Source organism: Euleptes europaea, chromosome 13, assembly GCF_029931775.1.
Source record: "Euleptes europaea isolate rEulEur1 chromosome 13, rEulEur1.hap1, whole genome shotgun sequence".
In the NCBI taxonomy this organism is placed as follows: Eukaryota; Metazoa; Chordata; class Lepidosauria; order Squamata; family Sphaerodactylidae; genus Euleptes; species Euleptes europaea.
In genome coordinates, this window is record NC_079324.1 from 59,982,672 (window position 1) to 59,995,150 (window position 12,479).

A 12,479-nucleotide genomic window follows, 5' to 3' on the forward strand; every position below is an offset into this window, starting at 1 on the left:
AGAGCTCTTAAGAGAGCTGTGATTAGCCCAAGGTCTCCCAGCTGGCTTCATGTGTAGGAGTGAGGAAACCAATCCGGTTCCCCAGATTAGCCTCTACAGCTCATGTGGAGGAGCAGGGAATCAAACCTGGTTCTCCAGATCAGACTCCACCGCTCCAAACCACTGCTCTTTTTCTTTTCTTTAAAGAGTTTTATTGTTAGAAAGTGCACAAAACCCAGGAACATCAGAAATTAAGAATGAAAAAAAAACCCAATACATAGATTGCATAGACCAAAAAAAATTACAAAAATTACATAGACCAAAGAAAAAGACCATTCTTTAACTTCATTTGCAAACCCCAATGTGAGCATCAATACATTCCACTAATTCTCTGCTCATTAAGACATAAAATATTGGTTTACCTAATTAAATTACTTATATTACAGTCATAGGTTTTACCAAAATAAAGTAACAAATTACCCCACACCTTTATTAAATTCTTCCCCCACCTTATATCCTTGAATTACTCTGGTATTAAAAGTAATTTTTTCCAAAAGCATGAACATTTTTATTTTCTGTCACCACCTGTCCAAAGTAATATTTTCTGCCATTTTCCTATTCACGGCAATTACCAACCTTGCTGGTATAATCACAAAACTTCTAATGTTTTCTGTGTACAATTCCCATTTTCGTTCAAAAATAGATTCAGGAGAACTATCTGCACTGAGGGTTCTATTTTTTCTTTAGTAATCGCCTCAATTTTCTTAAAAATTTCTTTCCAAAATTTTTGTATGACTGGACAGTCCCACCACATGTGGATAAATGTACCAATTTCCCCACATACTCTCCAACTATGCCTATCTACTCCCTTATTTATAAGATGTAATTTTTGTGGGGTAAAGTACCATTTCTGCAATACTTTTATACCATGTTCCTGAATTTTCATGGATATCGATTTGAATGGGGGTCTTTTAAAAATTTCCTTCCACTCCTCCTCACTCAAATTCATTTTTAACTCCCCTTCCCATATCCTCTTTAATGATGATGCCTTTTTATATTCCTGATCAATTAATACTTTGTATATTCTTGAAATCAATTTCCTTCCCTTTACATCAATCTTATCAACTAATTCCTCAAAATCATTCAAAGGCTTTTTCATTTGTTCTTGTATTTCCTTCTTACTCAAAAAAGAAGTTATTTGATATTTCCATAGCCAATGACTTTGTTTAGGGAGGAAAGCCTCAAGGCCCATTAATTCCCCCTCCTCTTCTATCGTTTTCTTAACATTATTTAAAAACATCCTTTTATCAAGAATCATTTCAAATTCCCTTCCATAACCTCTTAACACCTCAAAATTTGGATGGTAGACAAAAGGTATTAATGAGGAATAATCTGGGTATAAATTCTTTTTCTATTTGTTCCAACACATAATCGGGCTATATAATGTAGACCAAGGAGTTGTATTTAAATTCTTCCCTCTCTTATTTTGAAATAGCATTTGAAGGCCACCTACTTTCTCTAAGTGATACAGGTCCATATTTAACTTATTTCTTTCTTTAAATAAAGAGACCAACGGAATAATATGTCTTAATTGATATGCTGTATAATATAATGTAATATTTGGTATACCCCAACCCCCCTTACCAGGTGCGCTGTATCTCAAAAACTTGGCAGATCTTGGATTTTTAACCTGAAAAATATACTGATCTATTTGTTTTTGCCAATTCCTCAAAAAATTTTTCAACAAACCACTGCTCTTAACCACTTCACCATGCTGGCTTTCCATGCAGGAAAACGAACAAAACAAATCTGCTAGAACACTCAGACAACAAACAATTTTATACATTACTCCAGAGGTCCCCAACACGGCACCCATGAGTGCCATGGCAGCCACTGACACCTTTCCTGGTACCTGCCAAGTGCTTTTAGAATGTGGCCGGGGCCAACTGGGGGTTTTCCCAGCAAGGTCTCTGATTGGCCACTGGAGATTCGATAGGTTCTGCAGATTTAAAAAAAAATGGTAGCAGGTGCCAGCGCAGCACAGGGATCTCCACTGTTGTGACTGAACACGGCAGCCATTTTGTGGCTGGTTCCGCTTCCTACGGTGGCCATTTTGTAGCTGTGCCCACCACACCGTGTCAAAACTCCCACTGGTCTGTGTTCTCCTCAGTTTTTGCTCCTCAAACTCAGGAAAAGTATTTAGTAGTCCCATCCTCAAACAACATTATTCCAGATCCTCTGAAGTCCCAGGATTTTTTTTGACTGGGGTTTCCCGTATACATTAATGGGAAAAAATTGTCTCCAAGATCTTCCCACTCCGCTGAAACACTCCGTTACTGATATGCTAATGCCTATTGTTAACAAACAACAAAACCCCACACCACCTCTTTCCCATGGTCACTAGCCAGCAGCTCCTCCACTTCTTGGAATCGCACAATGGTGTGCTTGATGCGGAAGAAAAGAGACCGTGCCCAGTAAATTGCTCCAGCCACTGGAGGGTGATTCTTGCACAGAGGAGGGTTGGCGAGGTTACTGACAAAGATGTTGTTAACCTGCTCGAGCTAAGAACAAAAGCAAACAAACAAACAAAAGTTACTCCACATCATCTTCCTAGAAATATGACATCCGGCATCAACATTTGGGGAAGGGCTGTGGCTCAGTGGTAGAGCCTCTGCTTGGCAAGCAGAAGGTCCCAGGTTCAATCCCCGGCATCTCCAGTTAAAGGGACTAGGCAGGTAGGTGATGTGAAAGACCTCTGCCTGAGACTCTGGAGAACAGCTGCCGGTCTGAGTAGACAATGCTGACTTCGATGGACCAAGGGTCTGATTCAGTATAAGGCAGCTTCATGTGTTCAACACCAGGCCCTGGGGACTTCTCAATTCTGAGATGGCATAAATGTTCATAGAATTCCCCATGTGTCACACACTTCTCATATAAAAGACCTTTTACTACAGATAGCTTAAGCACCAAGACGGATGCAAGACACGAAGGAAGGATTTGTAACATAGCTCTTTTTTACAGGACCTATTGGATGCTGTCTATGATGTCCAGCACAACAAGAGTGAGCACCCGCCGTGTTCGCAGCCTTTGAATTCTAGCTTTCAGAGGTGTTTTCATGGGATCTGGGAGGTGGATGGGTTAGCCTTTTGAAGCATGATCAACTTCCCTGCGAGCACAATGTGACGGGAAGGTTGCTGCAGTTGTTAGTTGTGGAAGCAGGGGCATCTTCACCACTAGGTGCAACTGACTGGTGCGACTACGAGGAAGGAGGCCTCAACAAGTAAGGCGGGATGATGCCTAGGAAGGGCCCCCCGGACCAAGAGCCTCCAGGAGAAACCAGGATGTGGGTTTTTTTTTCCATGCATTGCTCCAAAATGTCTAAAGCATGCCTGAAAAATACCTCTTTACAATACTGTGTCAGAATGTCGTTGAATTTCATCATCATCTGCTTATTAATGGCCTCTCGAGAGCGGATGTGCTTGAAGTTTAAGAGCATGTCAAAAGCGGCTTCTGCAGAACGAAGGGTCTTAAAAGATTCATCAATGAAGTTCTTTGCTTCTTTTTCTATATCCTAGAAATTAAGGAAAGCAAGCGGGGAAAGTCATTTTCACGAATAGATGAGTTAGTTATTTTCATGAATCAGTAGCACAGGAAGGCAATCTTAACGCATCACCGTTCACTCCCCCACAACACCACGGCAAATGTATCGGCCTCTCCCCAAGCCACTTTATGTGGGAACGGATGAGGATTGCAGTCAAAGATTAGCATGCGGAGCTGGAAGGGAGAAATGCGAATCTAGTCAGATCCTACAGAAGAAGAGTTGGTTTTCATATGCCGGCTTTCTCTACCACTTAAGGGAGACTCAGACTGGCTTACAATCACCTTTCCGCTCCCCACAATAGACACCCTGTGGGGTAGGTGGGGCTGAGAGTGTGACTAGCCCAAGGTCACCCAGCTGGCTTCATGTGTAGGAGTGGGGAAACCAACCCAGTCCACTAGATTATCCTCCACCGCTCATATGGAGGAGTGGGGAATCAAACCCAGTTCTCCAGAGTAGAGTCCACTGCTCCAAACCACCGCTCTTAACTGCTACACCACGGTGGCTCTCCAAAGGACAAATGAACCCACTGCAGGTTAAGAACATCAGAAGAGCCCTGATGGATCAGACTAATGGCCCATCTAGTCCTGCATACTGGTTCAAACAGTGGCCAACCAGTTTTTATTTATTTATTTTGATTTCTACCCCGCACCTTTCCTGGCAAAGCTGGCCCAGAGTGGCTTCCAACAGTCAATACATATAATACAAACAAGACATGCATTTAAAACATAATTCCAGTCTAGTATTATAAAATCCTCAATTATGATTTACAGATTACAGATCAAGATTACAGATTACAATTGCCGTGGAGGGTCAACAAACAGGGCACGGAGGCCAAGGCCTTCCCCCCGCCCCCAGTGCTGCCTCCCAAGCACTGGTATTCAAAGGTTCGCTGCCCCTGGACATGGAGGTTCCCTATAGTCATCATGGCTTGTAGTCATTGATGGAGCTATCCTCCGCGAGTCCATCTAGCACCCTTACCACAACTTCTGTTTTAAAGCTTTCCATAACAAGCCTCCACTGAGTAGAACATTTCATGTTGAAAGGTTCGAATACCAGAGCCTCCATCGGGCTCACCAGGCCATCCACTCTGCTCAAGACTTCATCAATGCGCTTCGGGTCCCCTGTGACGGATTTCAGTTCAGGACCAAAGATGTTGTAAAATTCCTGTATGACCTGTCGGGGCAAGAAAGTATAGTTCACACATAAGCAGATGATATTTTTAATGGCTTTTAATGTCTGCTTTATTTTTGACAGTAGAAAAGAGCAAGCGCCCAGTGGCGGAACTAACAGAATTTCTGGCAGGGTATGAGATTTTTTTGACAGACGGGCCAAAAGGGAATCCCAGAGACAGTAACTGAAGGTGGACAAGCTGTCTAGTGAGCCTGTGATCACGGAGGAGAAGACGTTACGCATCTGATGAAAATAACCTTGGTCCCATTAAACCTCCTCCTGAAGCTGTTTTGGTTGGGGAGAAGAATCACCCCTAAACGCCCAGTGGCTCAGGCGCAGCCTGTAATCCCTCAGGCTGAAGCTTTACGGGACTTTTGGTCACTTTGCTTTGGTGCTTCGTTTGAGTGGCTTTAAAAAAAAATCAGTTTAAGAATAAACCAAAGAAACCCCCTCTCCCCCATCTAATGTAGACTAATGCGGTTAACAAAGGGAAAGAGAACATTTCTACAGAAGTGCCTTCCAGAGCAGATCATCCTGCAACCTCAGTGGAAGGAGGAAAAGGAAATAAGAGCGTGCCAATTTATTTATTTAAAACATTTATTAACCACTTTTTCTGCCTTGCGGTGGTGGCTTACAACGGAAAGAAAACAACAATTATGGGGGGGAAAACACCCCAAGGGCCACAATTTAAAATCTCAATTTGGACTGCCCATGGAGATGGTCCAGAAGTCGATCGGAAGAGTCAACCTTCCCACCAGATGATGGAAAAGTGCAAACCATGCTTCACACTTTTTGAAAAGACAGCAGGGGTTTAGCAGCAGTTTGAATAGGAAGAGTTTTTTTTCCATCCACAATGGGTCTACTGAACTCACCGTCTCCTCCATTCAAAGAAAGACAAAGTCCAAACACACAGTAACATAAACCCCTGTGCCACAAGTAGAAATACAAAACCGTGTGCAACATCACAGGCTCCAGTTCAAAGAAGCACAAGCTGACTTCCCATGTAAATGGATTTCCTGCTGACATCAGTGTTAGAGTTGACAGGCTCCACCTTGGGGAAGCCAAGGACAGAGAGAAGAAGAAGAGTTGGGGGTTTTTATATGCCGACTTTCTCTACCACTTAAGGAAGAATCAAACCAGCTTATAATCACCTTCTCTTCCTCTCCCCACAACAGACACCTTGTGAGGTAGGTGGAGCTGAGAGAGTTCAGAGAACTGTGACTAGCTCAAGGTCATCCAGCTGGCTTCATGTGGAGGAGTGAGGAATCAAACCTGGCCTTCCAGATTAGAGTCCACCACTCTTAACCACTACACCACGCTGGTGCTCCGGTGCTAAAGACAAGTAGAAGAGACCTTGCTCACAGGGAACTCTATGCACACATGGGGACTGCAGCACAAGTCATGATACCTTGGTGCTAGAAACTCAGCAAAGACCTGGTGCTAGAAACTCAGCATTCTTTGATAATCTTTGCACGCTGTCACCTGTAACACATCGTAGAAGTCTTGGCAAATGGAGGCCATATAGTCTGTTTTTTCAAACAACCGCTTCCTGTCAAATTCCCAGCGCGCATCCCTTCCCGAAGCTTCAATTTTGGCACGGATGTCGAAATAAGACGTCTTCCAAATTTCAAGGGTCCGTTTGGCATCTATCATTTTGGCTTTTGCCATCTGCCTGTCTTCTCTTTGATTCCATGAAAGAGCATGAAGACACGTTTATTCAAAATGCAAGAAACGAACACAAACCAAAAAGACAGACAGATCCCACATTCAAAAAACCCAACGTATTTTGGCCCACAGATGGCATTTTATCAGAGGAACTTCAGAACAAGTGAGTCAAGAATCACAGAGTTGGAAGGGACCACCAGGGTCATCAAGTCTAACCCCCTGCACAATGCAGGAAATTCACAACTACCTCCCCCTCACAACTAGTGACCAAAAGATGGCCAAGATGCCCTCCCTCTCATCATCTGCCTAAGGTCACAAAATCAGCATTGCTGACAGATGGCCATCTAGCCTTAAAAACCTCCACTGAGCCTTAAAAACCTCCACTGAAGGAGAGCTTACCACCTCCCGAGGAAGCCTGTTCCACTGCGGAACCACTCTAACTGTTAGAAAATTCTTCCTAATGTCTAGATGGAAACTCTTTTGATTATATTTCAACCCGTTGATTCTGGTCCGACCTTCTTGGGCAACAGAAAACAGCTCGGCACCATCCTCAATATGACAGCCCCTCAAGTACTTGAACATGGTTATCATATCCCCTCTCAGTCTTCTCCTTTTCAGGCTAAACATACCCAGCTCCTTCAACCTTTCCTCATAGGACGGTCTCCAGACCCCTCACCATCTTTGTTGCCCTCCTCTAGACATGTTCCAGCTTGTCTACATCTTTTTTAAATTGTGGTGCCCAAAACTGAACACAGTACTCTAATTGAGGTCTAACCAGAGCGGAGTAAAGCGATACCCTTACTTCGCATGATTGGGACACTATACTTCTGTTGATGCAGCCCAAGACTGCATTTGCCTTTTTAGCTACCGCATCACACTGCTGACTCATGTTCAGTGTTTGGTCTACTAAGACCCCCAGATCCTTTTCACACACACTACTGCCAGACAAGTCTCCCCCATCCTATAATTATGCATTTGATTTTTCCTACCTAAATGCAGAACTTTACATTTGTCTTTCTTGAAGTGCATTTTATTAGTTCTAGCCCACTTCTCCAGCCTGTCAAGATCATCCTGCATTTTGGCTCTGTCTTCTACCGTATTTGCTACCCCTCCCAATTTAGTATCATCTGCAAATTTAATAAGCATCCCCTCTATTCCTTCATCCAAATCATTTATAAGAGTGTATTGTGCTCCACACTTTTAAAAATCTTTTTAAAATTTACGTTATTTGTAATCCACCTTTCTCGCTGAGGCTCAAGGCAGATTACACAGTGCAAATCAATATGGTAAACAGGATGGGACACCCCAATAAGCAATGCAATAGGATTGGGGTTAGAGAAACCTGAAAACAAGCAGGAACCTGAAACAAAGGCCATTTATGCTTGGTAATTAGCAGCATGTTCCAGGCTGAATTGCCCAGCATATTTTTTAGAGTTTTTCACACTGAACCAACATTCAGGAAGTGATTGCAAAGCTTCGTATTTCTTAAGAGCCCCTTTAACGCAACCTTTTGTGTTTGCTCCGCCCCCGCCGCGAAGAATCCCCTCAAGGAACCTTGCAAAATTACAGCCGCGCGTTAGCTATGCACACAGAGGTTGCTAATGGCTATGCAAACAGGAATGAAGGAGCAGGCGAGTGAGGGGGGGTGGAATTTCTTCTTTTGCATCGGGACCGTGAATAGGCATTTTAAAGGTCGCATTTAAAAAAACAGCTTTGAGCAAGCATCAAAATTGACCCTGCATAAATGGCCAAAGCATAAGCATCTAAGCACGACACATTAAGTGATGCAGGAATTACATAGCAGAAGCATACTTTATACTTTTGATGTGGATCATGGTTAAGGCGGACAAGGGAAGGAATGGGCAATTCATGCCAGAGCGGAGGGATGGCGGAGTGCACAGAGTGGTGGTGGTGGGCAGATAGACCTCTGTGTGGGGCCCCGAGTAGCCTTGGCCCTGGGCTACAGCTGCCAGTGCAAAGCCCCACCCAGGAAGGCGACAGAACGTCCCTCCTGTGTCCTAATGTCAACTGGGAAATGCTACCTACTTGAACAGAGTCCGCAGGTCCACAGATTTGCAGACCCTTGCCGAGATTTCCCAGGCGATCCGCTCCATGAGGGGGATCATCCGCTCATCCTTGTTGTAATGCCGTGAGATGATCCACACCATTCTCAAGGCGTTCATCAACGACGGGATCGTGTCCAGGACAATGTGGAAGCCGGTGCCGTGGGCCAAGTTCTGTTGAGTGGACGGGCAAATATAATCAGGGAAGGATAGTGGGAAGAAGCAGGATGCAGGTGTTACTGACCACAAAAGACAGATACACCATCCCTAAAAAAAAGGATATTGCAGAGCTTGAGAAGGTGCAGAAAAGAGCACCCAAAATGATCTGTATGCCAATAAAGGTCTGAATTGGACCAAAATGATCAGGGGACTAGAGCAACTGCCCTATGGAGAGCGGTTAAAACGCTTAGGGCTGTTTAGCTTGGAAAGAAGGCAGCTGAGGGGAGACATGATAGAGGTCTATAAAATTATGCATGGTTTGGAGAGTGGACAGGGAGAAGCTTTTCTCCCTCTTGCATAATACTAGAATGCGGGGTCATCTGCTGAAGCTGGAGGGTGAAAGATTCAAAACAGATAAAAGGAAGTCTTTCTTCACACAAGGCATAGTTAAATTGTGGAACTCCCTGCTCAAGGATGTGGTGATGGCTGCCAACTCGGAAGGCTTGAAGAGGGAAGTGGATGTGTTCATGGAGGAGAGGGCTATTCACGGCTACTAGTAAAAATGGCTATTAGTCATGATGCATACCTATTCTCTCCAGGATCAGAGGAGCATGCCTATTATATTAGGTGCTGTGAAACACAGGCAGGACGATGCTGCTGCAGTTTGTGGACTTCCTAGAGGCACCTGGTGGACTGTCCCTCAATTGTAAGCATGTAAAAATACCTCCAAACTGATGGTAGTTTAGCCCTCTGCTTGATTACTGAGTCCCCCCCACCTTAGGATTTTCATTATGACATTTTCCCACTTGTTCCAGATTTATTGCAGGGTTGAGCTGCATAAGGAATATATAACTGCTAGTTAGATATATAGCTTTTTTGGTGCTCTGGAGCTCTGTGGCCTTTTATGCAGGGACATTTCCCCGCGGTCACCCCCACCGACTGCTACGGGACTTCCCTTTGATTATGCATGCCTTTTCCACCAGAGGTCATCTCGCTCTCCCCGCACGCTTTGCCCACATTTTCCATATGCTGCTTTAGCCAGAATCTGGAAAACATGGGCAAAATGCACAGGGAGAACGAGGTGACCACCGACTGGCAGAAAAGGCATGCATAATCAAAGCGAAGCCCCGAAGCGGTCGGCGGGGGTGACCACGGGGAAACGTCCCTGCATAAAAGGCCTCTGTCCAAGAACAGTCCTTTGCACCTTGTTGGATCTTGTCCTCCTCCTTCCAAAAGAGGGCGTCAACAGCAGGGGTCCCCAACGTGGTGCCCATGAGTGCCATGGCAGCCATCGACACCTTTCCTGGACCCCACCATGTGTTTTTAGAAAGAGGATGTGTCCAGGTGAGGCTTTTGCCCAGCAAGGCTTCTGGTTGGCTCTGCAGATTTAAAAAACAATGTTGCTTTGGCAGCAGCTACCATCACAGCACAAGGATCTTTACTGTATAACTGAAGCTGTGGCCGCCATTTTGTGGCTGGCTCCACCACCCAAGACAGCCACTTTGTGGTTATTTCTGCCTCCCATAAAATCCATTTTGTTGGCAGCGCCCACCATGTAGGGTTGCCAACCTCCAGGTACTAGCTGGAGATCTCCTGCTATTACAACTGATCTCCAGCTGATAGTGATCAGTTCACCTGGAGAAAATGGCTGCTTTGGCAATTGACTCTATGGCATTGAAGTCCCTCCCCAAACCCTGCCCTCCTAAGGCTCTGCCCCAAAAACCTCCTGCCAGTGGCGAAGAGAGACCTGGCAACCGTAACTGAGCTCCCTCCCCAAACCCCACCCTCCTCAGGCTCTGCCCCAAAAACCTCCCACCGGTCGCGAAGAGGGACCTGGCAACCCTAACTGAGCTCCCTCCCCTCCCCTAACCCCGTCCTCCTCAGGCTCCACCCCCAAAACCTCCTCCAGGTGGCGAAGAGAGACCTGGCAACCCTTTCACCATGCTGTGCCAGAATTCCAAAAGTGTCCACAGGCTCAAAAAGTTTGGGGATCCCTGCTGTAAAGCTAAAAGAAACATACCTTTAAATGTCGCTCGAGGGTAGAAAGGAACCTCACGTTGTCGCTTGCCTCCACGTGGTGCTTGCAGAGTTCGTTGATTACGATCTGCAAGCTTTCGACAATCCCAGTGTTGGCGACTTCGAGCACTTCCAAGACCTTTTGGACAATGGGCAGTCTTAGCTGCTCGGTCAGGGCACTCAGGGTAGCGTTTCTCTCGCGCCAGAGGTCAATCTCTGCCAACGGGCCATTCCCCTGCAGGTGATAAGAAGCAGTGTGAGACGCCAGGCCGACCATCAGAAGGAAGGCCGACCATCTGTACACACATGTAATGCAGATTGTATTCATTGCTGGCAGTCTTGTCCTTTGGCAAAGGATTTTTAGGGATGTGTTTTGAACACGATAAAGAAGGAGAAGAAGGAGGAGGAGGAGTTGGTTTTTATATGCCGACTTTCTCTACCACTTAAGGAAGAATCAAACTGGCTTACAATCACCTCCCCTTCCCCTCCCCACAACAGACACCCTGTGAGGTAGGTGGGGCTAAGAGAGCTCTAAGACTCTAAGAGAGCTGTGACTAGTCCAAGGTCACCTAGCTGGCTTCATGAGTAAGAGTGTTGGAAACCAACCTGGTTCACCAGAATAGCGTCCGCCACTCATGTGGAGGAGTGTGGAATCAAACCCATCTTCTTCTAAAGGAAGCTACCTCCCGACTGACCTGGCCGGATATTTTCCCCTAACTGGAGAAGGCAGAGAACTAAGCAACACATTTCACATGAGCCAGACTACCTGGGGGGTCTTTCTCTGCAGTTGCTCGTCTACCGAGGATATTTGATTAAGCCAGTTTGTAGCCAGCTGTTCCAGTATTTCAACCACGTCCCGATCAGCAGCAAGGTCATTTGCATCGTCATCAAGGATTAAGGATGGCATCTCTAACTTTATCTCCCCTGTTGGAAGAAAATGTGGTTTGCATTTTATTTTGCCATGTTTTACTGATAGAAACGTGGGTGAGGGGAATGGCCTTGGACGTGAATTCTGTCAACTTGCCTTCAATCTGTTGTATGGTTCTTTGAATGTGGTTTAGGAATTTCTGCATATTCATTAGGAACTCATTCCTTAGGTTCTGGAAGCTTCCTATTTCTACTGGCATCTCTTTCCTCTTCGCTACAGAGACAGCATCTTCACCCTCTCCTTTATCTATTTCAGGGTAAGTAGCAGAAGCTGGCTTGTATTGGTTATAGGACATGGTAGGCAAATAAACCTGAAAGACAAACAGCCTTTTCCCATTTCGAATATGACCGCTAAATGCATGCAAAACTTTAAATACAGTCTTCTGAAAGCAGAGCCTCACTTGAGGTTTTTTTTTTAAGTGGCAATTTTTGATATTATATCCAGTTGTAAAAAAGTGACAGTAGTCCCCTGCACAAGCACTGGGTCATTCCTGACCCACGGGATGATGTCATATCCTGACATTTACTAGGCAGACTATGTTTAAGGGGTGATTTGCCATCGCCTTCCCCAGTTGTCTACACTTTACCCCCAGCAAGCTGGGTACCCATTTTACCGACCTCGGAAGGATGGAAGGTTGAGTCAACCTTAAGGCACTACCTGAAACTGACTTTGGTTGGAATCAAACTCAGGATGCGAGCAGAGCTTTTGACTGCAGTACTGCAGCTTACCCCTTATTTCCTTTATGCACCAGAGGGACTTCCAGAAGTTGCAGCTGTTCTCACCCTTGGACTAACAGCTGTACATATCCAAATGCCCACTTCCACAGAGATGGAAGAGAGGACAGGAGTTCTCTCCTCCTTTGCCACTGGTTATGTTCTAGGCATTCCTTGTGCTCTGG

The 12,479-nt window shown here is 45.3% G+C and overlaps 1 protein-coding gene across 1 annotated transcript in view; it reads right to left on the reverse strand.

Moving 5' to 3' along the window:
* Positions 1–11,780, reverse strand: part of DNAH10 (dynein axonemal heavy chain 10) — a 106,378-nt gene extending 94,598 nt beyond the window's left edge. Inside the window, exons 1-7 of the mRNA XM_056859433.1 lie at positions 11,678–11,780; positions 11,420–11,577; positions 10,658–10,888; positions 8,462–8,652; positions 6,233–6,431; positions 4,559–4,753; positions 2,364–2,540 (exon numbers count right to left, since the gene is read on the reverse strand). Of these exons, the coding sequence (XP_056715411.1) occupies positions 2,364–2,540; positions 4,559–4,753; positions 6,233–6,431; positions 8,462–8,652; positions 10,658–10,888; positions 11,420–11,577; positions 11,678–11,780 (1,254 nt within the window). The remainder of the gene's footprint in view (positions 1–2,363; positions 2,541–4,558; positions 4,754–6,232; positions 6,432–8,461; positions 8,653–10,657; positions 10,889–11,419; positions 11,578–11,677) is intronic.
* Between the last annotated feature and the right edge of the window lie 699 nt (positions 11,781–12,479).